We start from the raw sequence: 18533 nt of genomic DNA, 5'->3' as shown, positions 1-18533 counted from the left end.
CTGCGCGGGTCGTGACGTCATTATTGGGGGTCACGCGCTGGTTGACCTCAGGTGTGTGTGTTCCTGCTGAAGGTAAACAAATGGATTCAGCGGCGGTTCGCGGTAAAAACATGAAGAATGTGACCGAACCGCGCGGATTAAAGCGAGTGAGATGTCCGGACACAAGAGACGATACAGTGTACGCTTCCCTCCCGTGAGTAGAGCCGTTATTCTGGTGTAATGAAGCTGTTTAAAGGGGAAGAGAAGAGTCAAAGCTAAGCGGTTAGCTGCGGTCATGTAGCGCGGAGTGATGGGAACGTGCTCCACAGGTAAGAGGTGTGTTCAGGTCTGGTTTGGACGAGACAAGATGGCAAAATGAAACTGTTAAAAAACAGAAACGTTGCACATTATGAAGGAGAATAAAGAGGTAAAAGAAAAAAAGAAAGAAATGATGAATGAAAACACATGGATCAGTTGTATAAAGAGCAGATTCATGGTTGATTATGAATCGTTTTATTGCAAATAACTAATATCAGTAACAAACTGCATGTTGGTGCGTCTGTTTTGTTTCTGTTCTTCTTCTTTGGTATTTTGAATCTTCTTTGATATGGATTTATTTAATGTAAACAGAGATAAGTGCACATATGGGTCCAGTCAGAGGTGTCAACTGCTACCAAATGAATGAATGAATGAATGAATGACAAATGAACCATTTAATGAAACTAATGTCTATGGTATATTTATAATTAGAGTTAGAAATGTGAGCTCTGACTGCTTTACATGTTGCTTTCATGACTTCAGATCTAGGAGGCTCTGGTTTACGAGGCGCCTGTGAACGCAGCAGTGTAACTTCTGTGACGTCTCTGAATTTGTTGTGAATTCTTTGTTTTTGTCTTTTTGGTCCCAGAGTCGCATCAAAAAGATCATGCAGAAGGACGCCGAGGTGGGGAGGATTGCCGTGGCTGTTCCTGTGATCATCTGTATCCTTCTTAAACGTTTACATGGATTAACTGTGTGTGTGTGTGTGTGTGTGTGTGTGTGTGTGTGTGTGTGTGTGTGTGTGTTTACATCATACTGCTGATGTATAAAGAACTACTCAGCTGTCTGGAGGTGTTGCTGCTTTTTCATTCATCTTTCATACCTTTGTTGTTTTGCAGCAGTCCTCTCCCTCTCTGTTTCCCTCCAACTCCTCCCTAAGCATGCTGGGAGTTGTAGTCTCTCCTCTATGGCCTTACAAAAACTCAAAAGTGTGCAACGTTCCTCCTCACGATCCCTGTTTATGATCATCAGGGTGGAAAAGGCTTCACTGCTGCTTTTAAACGAGGCATTAATTAACAAAAACAAAGTGCTGCAACAGTGACTAATTCAACAAGATATCCCCCCCCCATCAAACAACATCCCTGCAGGTGATACGATCTGCTCAGGGCCGTAGTCCTGGAGGGAAGACGGCGACTTTACTGCCTCTAAGCAGACGAGCAGAGGTGTGTTGATGTCCTGAACTGCAGCGATCAGCTCGAGCTCTGGAGATGTTCCTGAAGTCTCTGCTCACCAAAGTCTGTCTGATAACTCAGTCGAAGCGCTGCCACGTCGTGTCCGTCGCTCACATGTGAGTAGAAGCTTCCGCTCAGACCTGTGGAAGTCCACATGAAGCCACTAATTATCTTTACATCCTAGTGAGGAAGAAATGAGCCCTAATCCAGCTGTGATGCATTCACTGCCTGTATGACAGACTAACATTGTACAACATGCACTTTTATCTTCATAGTATCCTGATTGTGAAATCGGTATTCTAGAAATCAAAGAAATGATACAGATGAACATCAGTGGAAGGCGACACATTACTCTTTTCTTTCATCTTCCACAGTTCAACAAATTTAGACTCATGGTTACTTCTTCAGATTCTTTTAGCGTATATTTATTAAAATGTATTACTGTGTGTATTTGAAGGGAGGACAATAAAAGAATACTTTTATATAGTGTGTGTGTGTGTGTGTGTGTGTGTGTGTGTGTGTGTGTGTGTGTGTGTAGGAAGCAGTGCATAGAGTTTGAGAAGCTCTTCCACTTCCTCAAAGACCTGGTGGAGCGAGCTTCGTCTCCGGCCGGCCAGAAGGCCGACGGAGGGATGAGCGTGTGGCCGACGTTCAGGTAGAAACGCCTCATCAGCTGTGATCACAAGCAGCCCGTTAGTGTTGCTTTAACTGTAGATTGTTACTCAAGCAGTCAAATAATCTGAATTAGTTTCTTTAAATTGCAAGAATTGATTGTCATGTCTGACAGCAAAAAGCAACACATCTGGAATGTGTTGCATGAAACGATGTTAGTTTTCTCATCGTTTCTAATCTTCATCTTTCATGATGTTCTCTTCAGGACTGAACGACACGACGGTTCTGTCAACAGAGCTGCTGAAGTGGAAGAGGCGGAGCCTCGACGGAGCTCACTGGACCACGACTCCAGCTCCTGTGTAGGTATCGGTGAAAACACCTCAGACCTTCATCCTCTCCCGTAAATACAACAGAAGCGGTTACAACAGCGGCCCCGTGAGGCTTGGATGGGCATTACACTCCAGCTCTACTCTTCTTAACGTGTCGTTTGTTTCGTCTGAGGATTAAAGTAGTTTGTTCTGTTCCTGAGCTGAGGAGAGAGGAGACGATGTTTGAGATCACTGCTTTGTTTCTTCAGGAGTCGGAGCTCTTCATCATCTCTTCATGAGCGACCAACCAGAGGAACACTTCATCACTTTAGTTTGAACGTTTATCTTTATCTAAGCTTCGCTGGTTAACGTGAGGATATTAACTATTATTATTCAGTTATGTAATACTTTAGACCTCTGGCTGCTTATGATTTTTGTTTTATTTTGTGAAAAAAAGATTTAGTTTGGAAACCCTTTTTTGTTCGTAGCAGATTAGTTCAAAGTAAATTGCACTGTGTACGTTTACACTACAGTATAATGAACTGAAATTATGCAATTTAAATTGTTTATATATTTTTTTGTATTCAGGCAATTTGCTTTAGAGCATCCTTTGAGCGTTGATATGAAGATATGCTCCGGTCAGATTATGTTTCCGTTCCAATTACAGTTAATTATAATAATAGTTTTTATGCTCCAGCCTTTAAAACTAAACTTGTTTTGCTGAATATTTGCCTGATTGGCTTCTGTTCAGAGCCTTTAATATTCAGAGCACTTGTAAGCGAACGTTTTAAAGACGGTAAACATATGAAATGTAATCAAACTGTAAATAAATAATTCCAACATCTGTGATTTAATGTGAAGTATAAAAAGGGTCACATGAATAAAAACAAATGGAGAGCATACAGGGATTGGTTTATTCCAAGAAACTAATCTCTTTACATTGTGAGGTGAAATGACTGAATAAATAAATGCATTTTATTCTGAAAACCGTTTTTCTTTTATTTTTACTGTAAATTTACATGATGAAAGCCAAACCTAGCACACCGTGAGACTGGAGTTCCTCTTCTAGCTAGCTGCACGAGGACAGTTTGGTCCGAGTCGGTCTGACCTCATGATGAACGTGAAGAAAAGTCTCAATGAAAGGAAACCGAAGAAAGAGACGGACTTCAGGTCCAGTAGTCATTGAAATGAAACATGCATCGTCACTACAGTTACACTTGAAAAGAGTATAAGTAGAAAAAAAACCAACATAACTTTTTTTTTTTTTTTTTTTCCCAGTAAAAGAAAACCCAAACATTTATTTTAACTCTTGCAGTAATTACATATTTATAGACGGAGGCCAATTTGCATTAGTGGTTCAATAGATCTTTGCTTTATTTAATCCAGAGTCCATTTACGCTCCCTTTGAACAACTGACCCAAATACTGACGGGGGCAAATTTAAATACGATGACAAAATTAAAACATTTACACTCAAGACTGGTGACAGAATCACCTCATTGTCTCTTTTGTCAACTCCAGCTATGAAGCCGTTACAGCGGGACATCGGGTGTCAGAGAGATCGGAGGAACAAGAAGTTTAAAAAAAACAAAAAACAAAAATATCCAAACAAGAGGAGAAAATCGTCGACTACAGCGAAAAAACCCCGTCCTCAGTAGAGTCGCGCTCCGTAGCCAAAAGTCTGTTTAATCGCTTCAAAGTAGTATCTCTTCCAGCCCTCTCTCGTGCGCTCCTCCTCCTCGTCCGGGACGCCCCGACACTCCACCTTCAGCTCCGTCTCGCTGCTGCGGTCGTAGAACAACATGGAGATGGTGGCGTAGTGCTCTGTGGAGCAAAGTCACTCTTTAACACCAGTGCTCTGCTTTACACCACCTCTTCAAACACACTCTACAGACGGGCGTTTCAGTGAGCTCGTCCATTTTGTGTTTTATTTGTATTTGTTGATTTTACTAAATGATTTTATTCGTATCGACCGTCTCGCTGAGCTTTCTGTTTTTGCTGCTTTGTCTGTCAAAGCACTTTGTAAACTCTGTTTTTAAAGGTGCTATATAAATAAAGTTATTATCATCATCATCATCAGAGTCACAAAGTTACACTTTAACCTTTAGTAATAAATAAACACGGTAAAAGCTAAAGGAAACATTATTTATTCTACATTTAGTTGTTTCTGAATAGTAGAGCTTATAATAGATATTTCAGTACGTTGATTAAGAGTTGTTGATTAATATACTCGGTACTTTTCTGTTGATTCATATATTCACACATGAAAACATGAAATTGCACCTTTAAGTTAGGAACATAAAGATAAAGTTTTAATTTGTATGTTGTACGAGGAAATAAGAAAAAGATTCCTTTAAATCTTACATTTTTTTGAATAGTCATATTAAAGAAAATGTAACCATCCAATGTTTGGCTTTTTTTTTTTACTAAATTTGTTTCTGCAAATGTAGCTTTATAATAAAAAAGTGATGTTCAGCATGTTTGAATCGATACAGTTTAAGTAAAAATGATTTATTTTATGGCAGTCAGTCTCTCTCTCTCACACACACACACACACACACACACACACACACACACACACACCTCTTTAAATATATCATAAATATTATAAATATATAATAAATACATGGACGTACCACAGGGCCAGTTGTTATATCGCCACTTCATAACTATTTTCTCATCAGGTACCTGGAGGAGAGAGGATTCATCGTTAACATTTATTCATTTCATCTGAAGCTTATGTGGTCGAACACCACAAAATGTACAAAAATAAAAACAACAACAACTTTAACTTTGCATGGCTGACAATCAATCAATCATACATATACATATACATATATAAAATCTTCATTTAAAAGTTGTATAACAATGAGTAAATGAGCTGCACATGAGAAGAAACAGTCAAATAAAATAATTATTAGTATAAACGTTGAGACTTACCAGCTCTGTGAATTCTCCAAAAACGTTTCCTTCTAGCAGACGGAACTTTCCTCCTTTCTCTCCGTCCACCGTCGCCGGAGCGTGAGTGAACGCCTGGGTCATCTGCACATCCACCACAGACAAACACACTTTGTTAATCGTCAAAAACAAACATGGAAGCTGAGCTCCGCATCGAACCCGTCTGCAGTGAATCTGCGTCGTCCGTCAGACTAGACAGGACAACCAGGTGACGCTCACCTCCTGGTTGAGGAAGACTCTGTAGAGATCAGCCGGGGAGGTGAGGAACTTCTCCCTCATGCTGAACTTACAGGTGGGGATCTTGACGCCGGTGTTGGCGGGAGCAGCTGTGCTGCTCGAGGAGGAAATCTGTTCAAAGAACAAAAGCGTGGTGAGGGACGATCACTGAGGAAAACACCGCGACGGTTCTGTTACAGTAAATGATTCAGAGTTTTGTCTGTAAATGTAGAACGCGGCCGACGGCCGGAGATGATCAGTGAGAGACGTACCCGAGTGTTGTCCACCGTGGCCTTGGACTGCGACGTGGACTTGGGCACGCCGTTAGCCGTCGGCAGGATCATTCCCTGAGTGAACTCTGCAATCACAACAAAGTGAGCGTAAAAACACTGAATTAAAAGTATTTAAATCACACAGATACAAAAGAAGTCCACTTTAAACAAACAAGCACTAAAGAACTAAACCGTAAAACGCTTCATTAGAGAAAGAATGAGGATGTTTATAGTCAATATTTTAACAAAATAAAGTTAATTCTACTATTCAAAAAGAGAGACCTTGATGTAGATTTGAACTGTTTCTTAGAGAAAACAAAGATTTAAAATGTTATAGCATTCGTGTTTTCATTTCTCCCATTGCACTTTTTAACTCATAAAGAATATACTTCACATATGTATCTCTGTAAACCCTAAACCTTAAAATAAGAATCATCAAGACTCTGTTAAAGGTCCAATCCTGTTTTCTGATCACGTAGAACAGAAGTGAGCGCTGTTGTGACAATCATTTTGCGGCTGATGACCGAAGCGTTCTGTTTTTTTATTAACGTCTGGCTTCACTCGCCTGTTTTCAAGAACCCAACGTAGCTCCCCAGGGCTTCACGGATTTTATCAGCTCCTCTTTTCCTCATCAGGTTGGTCAGCGGCGTTTCCGGTTCATCTTTATTCAACGAAACAGAAATCTGGACAAAAAAATAAATAAATCACAGAGCGGTCATCAGCACACTGCTCCTATCACCAGTCAGAAAAACACACAAGATCTCTGGAGACACTTACATCCAGATCCTCCATGTCGTTCTCGTCAGAGAGGTTGGGAACGTCAATGGTTCCTGTATATTTGACTCCTGCTTTGGACTCTCCTGGGAAAACAAAAGACCACACAGGTGTCAGCAGAGATTCAAAGCCTCTCTCTTCTCTAGAATTATAACATTACATTACATTACGGTCATTTATCAGACGCTTTTATCCAAAGCGACTTACAATTCAGTATCTAGCTACACCGTAGACACAGCTACGGGAGACATTCTGGGGTTAAGTGTCTTGCTCAAGGACACATTGACACAAGACTAGTAGAGCAGGAGCCAGGGATCGAACCGCCAACCCTCTGATTGAAAGGCGGCCTTGCTCTCCACTTAGCCACGGTCACTAACAAAAGGAAAACTTTTTTTTGATCAGCTGTTGAGTTCCTGTCCTCTTCTAATTTAGGAAGCATTAGACTGACAAAATGAGAACGTGGTCCTCGTTTTACAGGAAACGAGCACTGAAGAATGCAGCTCGAGTTAGTTTCCTGTGTATTCATCCAGCAGCAGACACAGTCACCACTACTGTTAGCAGACGTATGACCACAGATACAGATTCATACAGATTTGACTGAATTCCCCCCAAAACAACAGCAACAGCAGCCTCGGGCTTCTACTCACCGGTCCAGGTAGCCTTCAGGCTCCATTCATAGAAGAAGATAAGTTTCCCTTTGCGGTTGTTAATGGAGGCTTCTCCTTCCACCTTGCTGACTTCTGTCACCTCACAGCTCCCCTCGTCGTTCTCCACGCTCAGACCGAGGAGCAGGGATTTTAATTTGTCCGACGACCAGGTTGTTGCATCTCGTTCGGTCCTGCAAAGTGAGCGTGTCAGAAATGGGTAAACGGCTCAAAACTCACATCTTCTCTTTCTTGAATGAGAAGTTTCATTGTGGTATAAAAAAATAATTGACGTCAAACAACTGTCTGATCACCAAAAATCAATGCATTTATAAATATTCCACCGATTAGCTACAAACCATAAAATACAACTTAAAGTTACTCAGTAAATGGAGCTAACGTTACCTCACGTATTAGAGGTGAAACAACAGTAACACACCAAAACATGTGTTTCACCATCGACGGCTAACAACCTCTATACAGTAGAGGCACTAGAAACTACAGTAGAGGCATCAGAAGCTACAGTAGATGCATCAGAAACTACAGTAGCTAGCTAGAAGCTACAGTAGATGCATCAGAAGCTACAGTAGAGGCACTACAAGCCACAGTAGATGCACTAGAAGCTACAGTAGAAGCACTAGAAGCTACAGTAGAAGCACTAGAAGCTAAATTAGAGGCGGCAGAAGCTACAGTAGAGACGGCACTAGAAGCTTACAGTAGATGCGGCACTGAAAGCTACAGTAGAGGCACTAGAAGCTACAATAGAGGCACTATAAGCTACAGTAGAGGCGTCAGAAACTACAGTAGAGGCGTTAGAAGCTACAGTAAAAGCATCAGAAGCTACAGTAGCTAGCTAGCAGCAATGCTAACTTGAAAAAGATCATGTTAGCTCGATTAAATCCCTCGAACGTAATCCTTTATTTCAATAATATTCTACATGTTACACTCATAATATGTCTATGAATAATAAACACAGGTTAATCTGCGTATAGGACTAACATAAAATAAAAAATAACAGCTGTAATCTCGACATAAATGTTGTATCAGTGTGTGTGTGTGTGTGTGTGTGTGTGTGTGTGTGTGTGTGTGATGTTAGCATTAGCTAGCTAGCTAGCTAGTCAATGTCCTTTCTTTATATCTCACCAGTGCCAGTTGTTGACATTAGTCGCGTCGGCTCTCTCCTCCACGATCCAACGAGGGTCCCCTTCTCCCCATTTAGCCATGTTCAGCCCGACGTGTTGATCTGTAACGTTGTGAGCAGAGAGCAGAGTGGTTTTTACCGGCGACCGTCCCGGTGCACGTTGTTTCTAGAAGCCTCTGGCTGCTGCTGGCTGTCTTCTTCTTCTTCTTTTTTGAGGTTTACAATGAATTGGTGAGTTACCGCCACCAACTGGTTTGGAGGGTGGATCCGAATGTCTAGTACTTCTGTTTAAAATAAAATAAAATAAAATAAAATAAAATAAAATAAAATAAAATAAAATAAAATAAAATAAAATAAAATAAAATAAAATGTATTATTTGAATGTTTTGGAATATTAGTTATATGTTGTATACATCTGGATATCCAAATTCCAAAATATGCACAATGCCAAATTAAATAAAAATTGAAAATCCATATTGTCCTTCAACAGATCTTTTTAGAGAACAAGAGGATATTTCATTGATAAAATTCACAATAAAATATTGTTCATGTCTATCTTCAGCGGTGAAATGTAACTAAGTACATTTACTCAAGTACTACTTCACTAAAATACGGAAGTAAATATTGTACTTTTTTACTCAGATACAGTTATGTGATAGCTTAAATTACCTCCCAGATTCAGATTAATATTACAAAATATAATCAACAAATTAATTAAAGACTTTATTGATCCCCAGGGGAATATATATATATATATATATATATATATATATATATATATATATATATATAGTGTATATACAACAAATTCATCGGTTTATTGATACTTTCATACCTTTGTTGTTATTTTAAATTGGCCCTCTCTACGTATATGTTCAATCTTTCGTGTGGCACCGCTTCACAGCAGCATCCCTCGGGATAAATAACGTTAAAAATGTTTTTGATATAATACATTTCATTGAGTTTTCTGCCGTTGGTCGGACAAACTGAGACATCTGAAGACCTCACCTTCAGGAAACTGCAATGAGCGTTTTCACAGTTTTCTGACATTGATGATCATTAAATGCACCACTAATGGCATGGCTGGAGCATTTACATGGCTCTCAGTAAACACATTCCACTGAGTTTACATATTAGACGGTAAGTAGGCAAATGAAGGGACTGTTTCATTCTCTCTGGTTTCAAACAGCCCGCACTTCTTTTACTGCGGTACGTATCACTGAACACTGAGAAAACATCTTACTGTCTGTACTTTACCGAGGTGGGAGGCAGGTGAGGGATCATGTCTATGCTGCTGCATTAGCGCCACCTATAGACCTTTGTCACGACAAGACATTTTGACTTATCATGACAGGTCTTTTTAAAAAAAGAAGGCTCAGTTCCATTAAGTGTCCCCGTAAGTCATGTCAAAACAATGCAGCTATATTCCTGTCATGGTGAAAAAACTAGCTGCTAAATATGTCAGTGACAAATGTATGAAAGGGAAAAACATGGACACTAAATTCAACACATATACTCTATTAAAGATAACGAAAAAATGGCCCCTGTGACAGATACAACCATAGATTGTTAATACTGATGCATTCATGTGTAAGCAGCATGTTACTGTTGTGGCTGACTGAGGTGGATTTAAATACTTTATATACATTAAGATGGTTTATATATGGTTGGATGGATGGTTTATAATATCTGGTTTACAATATCTGGTTTATAATATCTGTCAGATAAAAGTATATTGGATTATAAGTATAAAGAAACATAACATAGAAATAATAATAAATGAGTAAATATACTTAGTTACATTCCACCGCTGTGATCTGCTTTTTATGTTTAGAATTTGTGAATATTCTGAATAATTACTCACCACTAATTATTGTTTTTTCTTTGATTAAAAAAAAATAAAGATTAGAGCAACTGCAGAACAAATATCATAAATAACTTGTAATATTTAAACATTTTGTTTTTCTCGAGGACAACTACAGGCTTTCACTTTGTTTGTCAAATTAAATCATTTATTGGAGGAGAGAAAAGAGAAATCATTACAGAAGAATCCCATATGTCTGTTTTGTCGGCTCTCCCCTCCCCCTCCTTTCCTTCCCTCCTTTCCTTCCCTCCTGCCGTCCGCTCCGCAGCAGCAGGACGGAGGTAGTTCAGTTTTTTGAAGCCGTGGCATGAATGATCTCATCTGAACCTGATCTCCGCTTTCTCTCTGCCGTCGATCCTATGACCGAGACGGGAATAAAATAACACAAACAACGAGGTGAGTACGACCGACCACCCGGCGATTAGTCGACTTATAAACCAGCTATAACCAGGTGCTCGTTTGTTGTTTTTTTTAAAGGAACTTAACAGACACAGCCGCGGCGAAAACTCTTGTTTTTGGGCTAGAAAAGGAGGAAGGACCTCGGAGGATGTGTGGGTGGGCACTTTTAGGCTAATTAGCTTTAGCTAGCATTCATTTTTTTTGGTGATTTAATGGTAAAACCCAAAAATAAATAAACCAAACTGAGACAAATGCCAAGCGTTTTTGTACCATCGCTTTATTCCCCCCTCCTCGTTTCACTGAACATCTTAGCACCAGTTAGCTTAGCATAGCAGCTCGTAAAGCGTAAATCCATAGCATTAGCATAAGCTAGCCGGCTAGCTGTTAGTGGCTAGCTGTTAGCTACTAGCGCAAAATGGCCTCGTTGTCGCTCGCGATGCTGAAAAGACAAAGCATGCGGCAGTCACGGCCAACGGCGCCTTTAATGGCTGTTTAACGGCTCTAAAAGTGGCGGCTGAGAGTGTAAATATAATATTATTGATGGGGAAATGCTTAAAAACACAACGCCGCCGTGTTTGTAAGTTTATGTACATAATTTAGTACGTTGAGCTGTGTGAAAGTGGTGGTTTTTTTCCAGTGTGCAGTGTGGGGGATGGGTCATGCTAGCAGCCATTGACGTAAAGTAGGAGCCATTGACGTAAAGCGAGGCTGCATTTTGTTCGGCTCCTAGCATAATACAAGAGCTCAGTTTGGTAGTAATGTTTTTACACAACACTATGTAGTAGCGCTGTTTGACATACATACATATATATATATATATATATATATATATGTATATATATATATATATATATATATGTATATATGTATATATATATACATATATATATATATATATATATATATATATATGTGTATATATATATATATGTATATATATATATGTATATATATATATATATATACGTATATATATATATATATATATACATACGTATATATATATATATATATGTATATATATATATATATATACATATATATATATATATATATATACGTATGTATATATATATATATATATATATACGTATATATATATATATACGTATATATATATATATACGTATATATATATATATATGTATATATATATATGTATATATATGTATATATATATATGTATGTCATTGTGTAATACAAGACCTCAGTAGTAGTTGCATAATTTCCACGAGTGATTTGATTACTCATTTCCTGATATAGGCTAGACAAGTTTTTGAACACCATATGTGTGTCAGCATCTTCTTGTTAAATCTTGTTGAAACAGTGTGACTCAAACTTGCTACTCATGTCCTTTTTAAATAAGAATTTAACTGTGGATGTGTGGGTTTACGTGATTGATTGTACTACATTGGGATCTCAAACATGACAGTTAAGCATCTGTAGCAGACAGCATATTTCTTCAAATAGATATCATTTAATCAGGTTTATTACCATATTTTCACACATTTGTAATTTGCTTTAGTGTTTTTGGTCTTTAACAAAAAAACTAAATTAAAAGCAAGCAACGCTAAAGTCAAGAAACAAATATAGAAAAGACAAATTTACAACAGAAATATGTAAAATACATTGTTTTTAAAATGATAGATCTGATACAGTTAATGCAGGAATGTGCAAAACTACACGGTATGAAGTAGAGAGAATATGTGCAATGTATAGATGTGACAGATGTGTAGGCAGCTCAATAAACAACAATAAAGTTTCTCATGTTTACAAACTGTCAGAGGTTTCTGTTCACGTTCAGGCTGTAGTTCTTTATGTAACGAGCTTACATTTGGTGTTATTGCAGTGCTTTGTTGTTTTGTTTAAGAGGGTGTACATGTAGTTGAAATTCTCTGAATTTATTAAAACATCTAGTTGATTTAGTAGCAGCACTATTGGTGTCAGAAGTTTAATATATCTTTATTATTCATCCTTGTACATTCTGTGAGTGATGTTTTTGCATCAGTTGTCCGCTTTATGTTTGTCTGCTGCAGGTGCAACGTCGGAGTGATCCGGATTTAAGTGATTTACGATTTAAATTAGTAGATTCATTGAGATTTAACCCCAAAATGCTAAACTATAGGGTGTTCAAAAACCACATATATACACATATATACACATATACTTGTGAAAAACAACTGTCATGTCCCAAACTGTTCTTTCCTCACTGTGCAGTGTGCTTTCTCCCAGGTTGTAGGTCTTCCTGGTTGCATTTCATTTCCTTATTTTACACATTGTTGTTGTTTTTCCTTTGAGGAAATAGTGCTCTCTAGTGTCTCTTGTTTAACAGGGGCCAGCCACAAAATGCACCACACAAGAAGACAACATATGTCCGTAATTGCTTTCTCACCCTTTTTTTTTGTATTTTAGATCTTCGGGCTCTTTCATAAATGACTCTTTTTTTTATTTTTTTCCTATTCTGTCCATTGTCAGGAAATGTTATTCCCTTTTGCAAGCGAGGACTCAAAGAAAGTAACGGTTCCCACACAGTGTACCTTAGATCCACTTCTCTTTTTGGTATGAAGGTGAAGACAGTAGCTGTCATTTTAATCTTGCTTTCTCATTTGATGTCAGGTTTTCATGTGTGAGAAGAAGCGCAGTGACTCCCCCTATTGAAGGCTGAAGTTTACAATCAATCCCCAATTAGAAATCTCTACTTTGTTTGATGACATGTTGATTCAATGTAAAATTATGTTTTCGTCATCCCAGTTCTTGGCTGTAAAATCGTGCACGGCACTCCTGAGTGTGTTCATTTTACGATGGTGTGTAATTTGCTCCGATTATAGGGCCTTAGGTTTGCATTTAAAGTCAAACAAATTCTGTTTTATTGGAGGTGAATTGTGACAATAACAGCAGTGTGTTTTGCATTTAGTGTAATTTTGGTTTCCACAGGAAAGTGGGCAGATTTTTGTAAACTTGTTAACAACTCTTTGCTGTTTGCTTTCTACTCTGTAAACCCTAATGCTATGCTTTCACAGTCCAACATGTGTCAATGCTATTGCCATTGTATCCCTGGTTTTTACTTGTTGGGATTATTTTTTTTAAAGAAATGTATCACAAATGGACATTTGAACCAAGTGGACTCATTCACCCAAAAGCGCCCTGCCGACAGAGACTCAGCCGGACTCTCTCTCTCTGTCTGTCTGCCCCGGGCTGCTGTTCAGAGCTCCGTCTCCCGTTTACCTGCATCCCGGTTATTTTGGGGAGATGGGGGGCCGATCATGTTGGCAGGAGTGTTGTTTTGTTCCTGTAAGACATCTGTGTGCCCAACGGTGTGTAATAAGGAAGTTCACTCTACTTTTCTTCCCCTCCCTCAGCGAAGAGAAAGTGAAAATCTTGTTCTACTAGTTTTTGAAAAGCTCGGTGTGTGTGTGTATGTGTGTGTGTGCGCGTGTGTGTGTGTGTGTGTGTGTGTGTGTGTGTAGACCCGGAAACCTGACATCCCTTGTAAATATTAGTGGTTCATGGTGGTATATTGTATTGTGATATTGTAAATGCTTTTATTTGTCATATTCTTATCACTTTTACCCCTTAAAAGCACCTTATTGATCAGGATCTTTTCTTGATCACAGGTGGCAGTGGGAAAGAATTGAAGTGCACCGATCATGTAACTTGAGTGCTGTGTTTGTTTTCCTGACAAAGGTCTCTGTAGCCTGTGCTTACTTTGACGCAGCGTTTGCATTTAGCTGGTAACCATGCTATTTTCGGTGGCTCAGTGGTCTGTTAAAAGTGTGGTTGTTCCGCCCAGCAGGAGTCTTGCTTCAGACTGGCCTAAAATGGGCAGAAATGGTGCTGAACAAAAGCTGCTTGTCGCTCGTACAAAAGTACTTGAAGCGTTGCAGCCGGGACCGAGCTGCATTGCTATTGCCTGTGCCTCTCAACAGGAAAGGTATAGCAAACTTTAAGAAAAAAACTACAACAAACAATTTACTGTTTACTGTAGTCCATAAAGAGTTTAGACCTGTAGTTTACTTATAAAGTCACAGCTGCTGCTGAGCAGATTGTAGCCGTAGCTCCCTGATGTCCATACACAATAACACACCACATAGCCTCATTGCATCACACAGTTACAGCAGTAATTACATGGCACTTATTGTTTTCACTATGATCTTAGCTAGTGAAATTCAGAACATTTAGTGTTTTTTGTCAGTGTGATAAATGAGTTGATGCTCAGAAGTGTTGGGATGTCTGACCGTGTTTCTGTCTCCTCGCCGTCGCCACAGAGAGACAACATGTTCCCGAAGGGCACCAAGCGCAAGTTCTCAGACTCCGGAGAGGAGCCGGTCCCCGGCGGTGACCAGGTCCCGGTGGCCCCATCCGCGGCGGCTCGGACGCTGACGTCCTCCTACAGCCTGCAGCGGCAGTCGCTGCTCGACATGTCGCTGATCAAGCTGCAGCTCTGCCACATGCTGGTGGAGCCCAACCTGTGCCGCTCGGTGCTCATCGCCAACACGGTGCGGCAGATCCAGGAGGAGATGACCCAGGACGGCACCTGGCAGATCATGACCCAGGCTCTGGCGGCCGCCCAGTGTCCCACGGACCGCCTGGTGGCCACCGAGGTGCTATGCCGGCAGACGGACGCGGCAGCTCAGGCCGGGCAGAGCCCGAAGCCCTTCTCCGTGGTGGGTCTGGAGGAAGGCTACCACGCCGAGGAGGTGGTGATGGAGGGAGACGTGGAGACAGAGGTCACCATGTCCACTCTGTCGCCCGTCTCCCCCCAGCTGTCCTCTGCTTCGTACCTGGCGGGCCCCTTTGGCATGGGGCCCTGCTGGGAGGAGGAGGAGGAAGACGGTGAGTGCGAGGAGGACGAAGAGGAGGACAGCGAGGAGTGTGTGTCGGAAGGAGAGGAGGGTGACCGGGACCACCTGAGCGCAGACTCCAGGACAGGGGAGCAGGTTTTTGGGACTTTTGAGATCAAGCACCCGGCGCCGCCCCCTGACCCTGCCCTCGAGGAACTGTTTTCAGACGTGGACCCGTCCTACTATGACCTCGACACGGTGCTGACGGGCATGCAGAGCGCCCCAAAGATGGGCCCCTACGACCTGCTGGAGAGCCTTTCCTCTCACGGGCCCACGGCCCTCAGCTCCAGCTCGAGCTGCAGGTCAGACCTGAATGAACTGGACCACATCATGGAGATCATAGTGGGATCCTGAAACTCCGAACATTCCTCTGGCCTGTACTGATCCCTGAGACTCTTTCCAGACTATGCACAGTACACATGTGCATGTTCTGTATGTGGTATTGTTACACGTGGAGATTGTTGAAGGTTTTGGGGACAAGGTGGGAAATTAACAGCAAGCCAAGTAGATTTTGGGACGGGCTGTTAGAGGTGTAGTTAGTCCGCTCTAACGGCCTCTTAGGCAAGTCGGCAGCTGCTGTTGGGACCTTCATCTTCTATTCAAGAAAAATGTAATTGGCAGTAAAAGTAGCGACGGTGAAATTAATGAATTTTGGGATTCACAAGCCTTGCTGGCGGTTAGTTTCCTACTTTGTTGATGAAATCCAAAACTTGACAATATCCGTGAGAGGGCAAAGATAATTACCTATACCATGATGCATTCTTATTTACGTACTTTCCATGTTTACGTCTGTCATACATTCTGTCATACTAGCTCCTTCTGGTCGTACTCTCTGCCATTCTGTCCATTTCTATTTATTGTAACATGGACTGAGGAACAATTCATCACACTACATGCATCAGAAACCAGAACAAATTGTAAATCCAAATCTATGAATCAATGCATATTTTCCTAAAGATTTGAGCAATTATGAATGGAATATATGTATATGTACGTATGTGTATATAGAAATATATTTTTTTGCATTATACAGCTGGGGGGATTTTGCAAGTATCATTTGATATTATTATTATTTTTCCCTCCCAAGCGGTTTTTAAGATTTTAATGTAGCCAGACTCGAGACAGTGTCTTCCCATGGTTTGGTATAACAAGTCGACTGTAACAGGTGTCAGGACTGGCATCGTCACACTTTAAAGGCGCTGTTCTTTCATTTTCTCAAAAGCTTTATGCAGGGCGGGGGGGGGCGCGGGGGGGGGGGGGGGGGGGGGGGGGGGGGGTTTGCTGCCAGCCACCAACCCAAACGCTGGTTAACATGTGACTGTTTCAGTTTACAGGGTCCAGTAATCCTCCCGCCCTGCTATTCATACAGATCTAATAACAACAACAACAACAACAACAACAGCTTTTTTCCTGAAGCATCTGGAGAAACCCCGGGGTGATAACTGCATCAAGAAGCCATATTTCTTTCTCTCATTTGTTAGAACAACAAATGAAGAGTTCTGTGTGTTAACACAATCTAATTTATTGTTGTTTTATTTATTGTATTTATTATATCTAGGTACAGACATGCCATATTGACGTATCAAATCAACCATGAGGCCTGATGAAATTATATTTATCCAAATTTTGCCCTCCGTTTTGAATGCAGTACCTATTTATTCCTCACATTTTTTTTTTTTTTATTATTAGTAATAATAATAATATCCGGGTTACTATTCAAATCACTATGCAGCTCTGTCATACGTGTTTCAAAATGATTGTATACGACTCAAATGTCCTTTAATTCCTTTATGCAAACAGTTGCCTTTCTCCTAAAGATGTGGAAAATCAAATGCATTTTTCAAAATTGTTCCTTATCATCGTGATGAAAAGATTTAACTCAGGCAAACAAAATGTATTGACACAAATACAGTATTACGACACGCTTAATACCTTACCACAACACTCCTGAAGGATGTCACTCTGGTCTGAATGGGAGCTAGAACTTCAAAGACTAATTACCGTTGTAAAATGTATGCATTTTTTTTATATTAAGGAAAAAACATTGTAGCATCTTTGTAAATATTTTTTATAATAAAAGGTGCAACTATTGATGTGTGTGTTGGCTCACTTATTTTACTATTGGACATAAAGTGTTAACTGTTCTTCAGAGGTTTACTTTATTGTTTTAACGTTACAAAGATTTGACCTTTTTATTTGGGAGAACTTGAGGAAAACAGCTGATAATCTACAGTATTTTACTGTTAATACCCACTAAAAGACCAAAACCTTCATTCCTACTGCAGGAAAATACATCTGAAAAGCAGAATTTCCTAAAACGGCTGTTCACGCTGGTATTGGATCGGTACCATAGACTGTATGTATATAAGAAGAGGACTTAGTCACCCATTGGTTTGCAGACCGCCGCTTTGAAGCCTCGAATTCAGGGTTTTGTCCGTCTCCGTCTTGGTTTTAAGGTCGTCACCATTTTGGCCTTTTGCGAACCAGAAGTGACACAAGAGGGCGGAGCTAAGAACAACCGGACGCTGAATTTTTATGTGACCAAACAGGTTACAATTAACTTTCATGAACTGAAAACACTGAAAGAGTTAAAGTTTTAAGACGAAAACAAGGACGACTCCCAGACCGGACTACCCCATGGTAGCGACCTGTCAATCACTGTGTAGCCCCGCCCCTAAAGCATCCCCTGCTTTATGGTCTGTTTGACTCTAAATGGAGCATAATGTACTAAATGAACATCATGCTGTATTGAAGAAGACTGTAAACTAGAGATTGAGACCATAAACTCATGTTTACAATGTTTACTGAGGGAATAAATCAAGAGAGAAGTAGAGTCATTTTAGACTAGACTTCTATACAACCAGAGGAGTCGTCCCCTGGTGGACACTAGAGAGAATGCAGCTTTAACACACTTCTGCATAAACTTCATTTTGCAGAAGCGGAGGTTGCCAACAGATCGGTTCTGACGAAGGAACAAATTGATCCTTGACCGAGGTAACTATGTGGAACTGAATTAGAGTAAATGGACAGTTCCAG

At 40.2% G+C, this 18533-nt stretch overlaps 3 protein-coding genes across 6 annotated transcripts; 2 read left to right on the top strand and 1 right to left on the bottom strand.

Moving 5' to 3' along the window:
- The first annotated feature begins 29 nt into the window (after positions 1-29).
- Positions 30-3376, top strand: LOC137877847 (dr1-associated corepressor). 2 transcript variants are annotated; one of them, XM_068718002.1, is made up of 6 exons: positions 30-193; positions 887-959; positions 1492-1585; positions 2008-2124; positions 2347-2440; positions 2659-3376. In XM_068718002.1, the coding sequence occupies exons 1-6, from the start codon at positions 152-154 to the stop codon at positions 2686-2688; spliced, it is 450 nt and encodes a 149-aa protein (XP_068574103.1). In that variant the 5' UTR covers positions 30-151; the 3' UTR covers positions 2689-3376. The 2 variants fall into 2 exon arrangements, with proteins under 2 accessions (XP_068574103.1, XP_068574102.1); XM_068718001.1 differs by having other exon boundaries at positions 2347-2444.
- On the bottom strand, positions 3285-8576 carry ahsa1b (AHA1, activator of heat shock protein ATPase homolog 1b). The gene is made up of 9 exons (XM_068717999.1): positions 8396-8576; positions 7256-7446; positions 6612-6694; positions 6400-6517; positions 5835-5920; positions 5566-5694; positions 5329-5430; positions 5025-5076; positions 3285-4212 (listed from the first exon to the last, which is right to left on the bottom strand). Exons 1-9 carry the CDS (start codon positions 8473-8475, stop codon positions 4040-4042), a joined length of 1014 nt encoding a protein of 337 aa, XP_068574100.1. The 5' UTR covers positions 8476-8576; the 3' UTR covers positions 3285-4039.
- Positions 8577-10513: 1937 nt separating this feature from the next.
- Positions 10514-16733, top strand: cdca4 (cell division cycle associated 4). Of its 3 annotated transcripts, none has more exons than XM_068717877.1 (2): positions 10514-10653; positions 14922-16733. In XM_068717877.1, the coding sequence occupies exon 2, from the start codon at positions 14931-14933 to the stop codon at positions 15849-15851; it is 921 nt and encodes a 306-aa protein (XP_068573978.1). In that variant the 5' UTR covers positions 10514-10653; positions 14922-14930; the 3' UTR covers positions 15852-16733. The 3 variants fall into 3 exon arrangements, with proteins under 3 accessions (XP_068573978.1, XP_068573977.1, XP_068573979.1); XM_068717876.1 differs by having other exon boundaries at positions 14450-16733; XM_068717878.1 differs by lacking the exon at positions 10514-10653 and adding an exon at positions 11867-14587.
- Positions 16734-18533: the final 1800 nt, after the last annotated feature.

This window comes from Cebidichthys violaceus, unplaced genomic scaffold, assembly GCF_023349555.1.
Source record: "Cebidichthys violaceus isolate CVI_PGR_0920_01 unplaced genomic scaffold, fCebVio1.0.p SCAF_22, whole genome shotgun sequence".
Lineage (NCBI taxonomy): Eukaryota > Metazoa > Chordata > Actinopteri > Perciformes > Stichaeidae > Cebidichthys > Cebidichthys violaceus.
This window is presented reverse-complemented; position numbering and strand designations above follow the sequence as displayed.

Bases quoted from the DNA above. Each gene is read 5' to 3' on its own strand.
- LOC137877847 (XM_068718001.1), top strand. From the start codon at position 152: ATGTCCGGACACAAGAGACGATACAGTGTACGCTTCCCTCCC. The intron at 194-886 runs GTGAGTAGAGCC...TTTTGGTCCCAG, and splicing joins ACAGTGTACGCTTCCCTCCC to AGTCGCATCAAAAAGATCAT. The intron at 1,586-2,007 runs GTGAGTAGAAGC...GTGTGTGTGTAG, and splicing joins GTCGTGTCCGTCGCTCACAT to GAAGCAGTGCATAGAGTTTG.
- ahsa1b (XM_068717999.1), bottom strand. From the start codon at position 8,475: ATGGCTAAATGGGGAGAAGGGGACCCTCGTTGGATCGTGGAGGAGAGA. The intron at 6,518-6,611 runs GTAAGTGTCTCC...TTTTTTGTCCAG, and splicing joins ACGACATGGAGGATCTGGAT to ATTTCTGTTTCGTTGAATAA. The intron at 5,431-5,565 runs GTGAGCGTCACC...GTGGATGTGCAG, and splicing joins GAGTCTTCCTCAACCAGGAG to ATGACCCAGGCGTTCACTCA.
- cdca4 (XM_068717876.1), top strand. From the start codon at position 14,865: ATGCTCAGAAGTGTTGGGATGTCTGACCGTGTTTCTGTCTCCTCGCCG.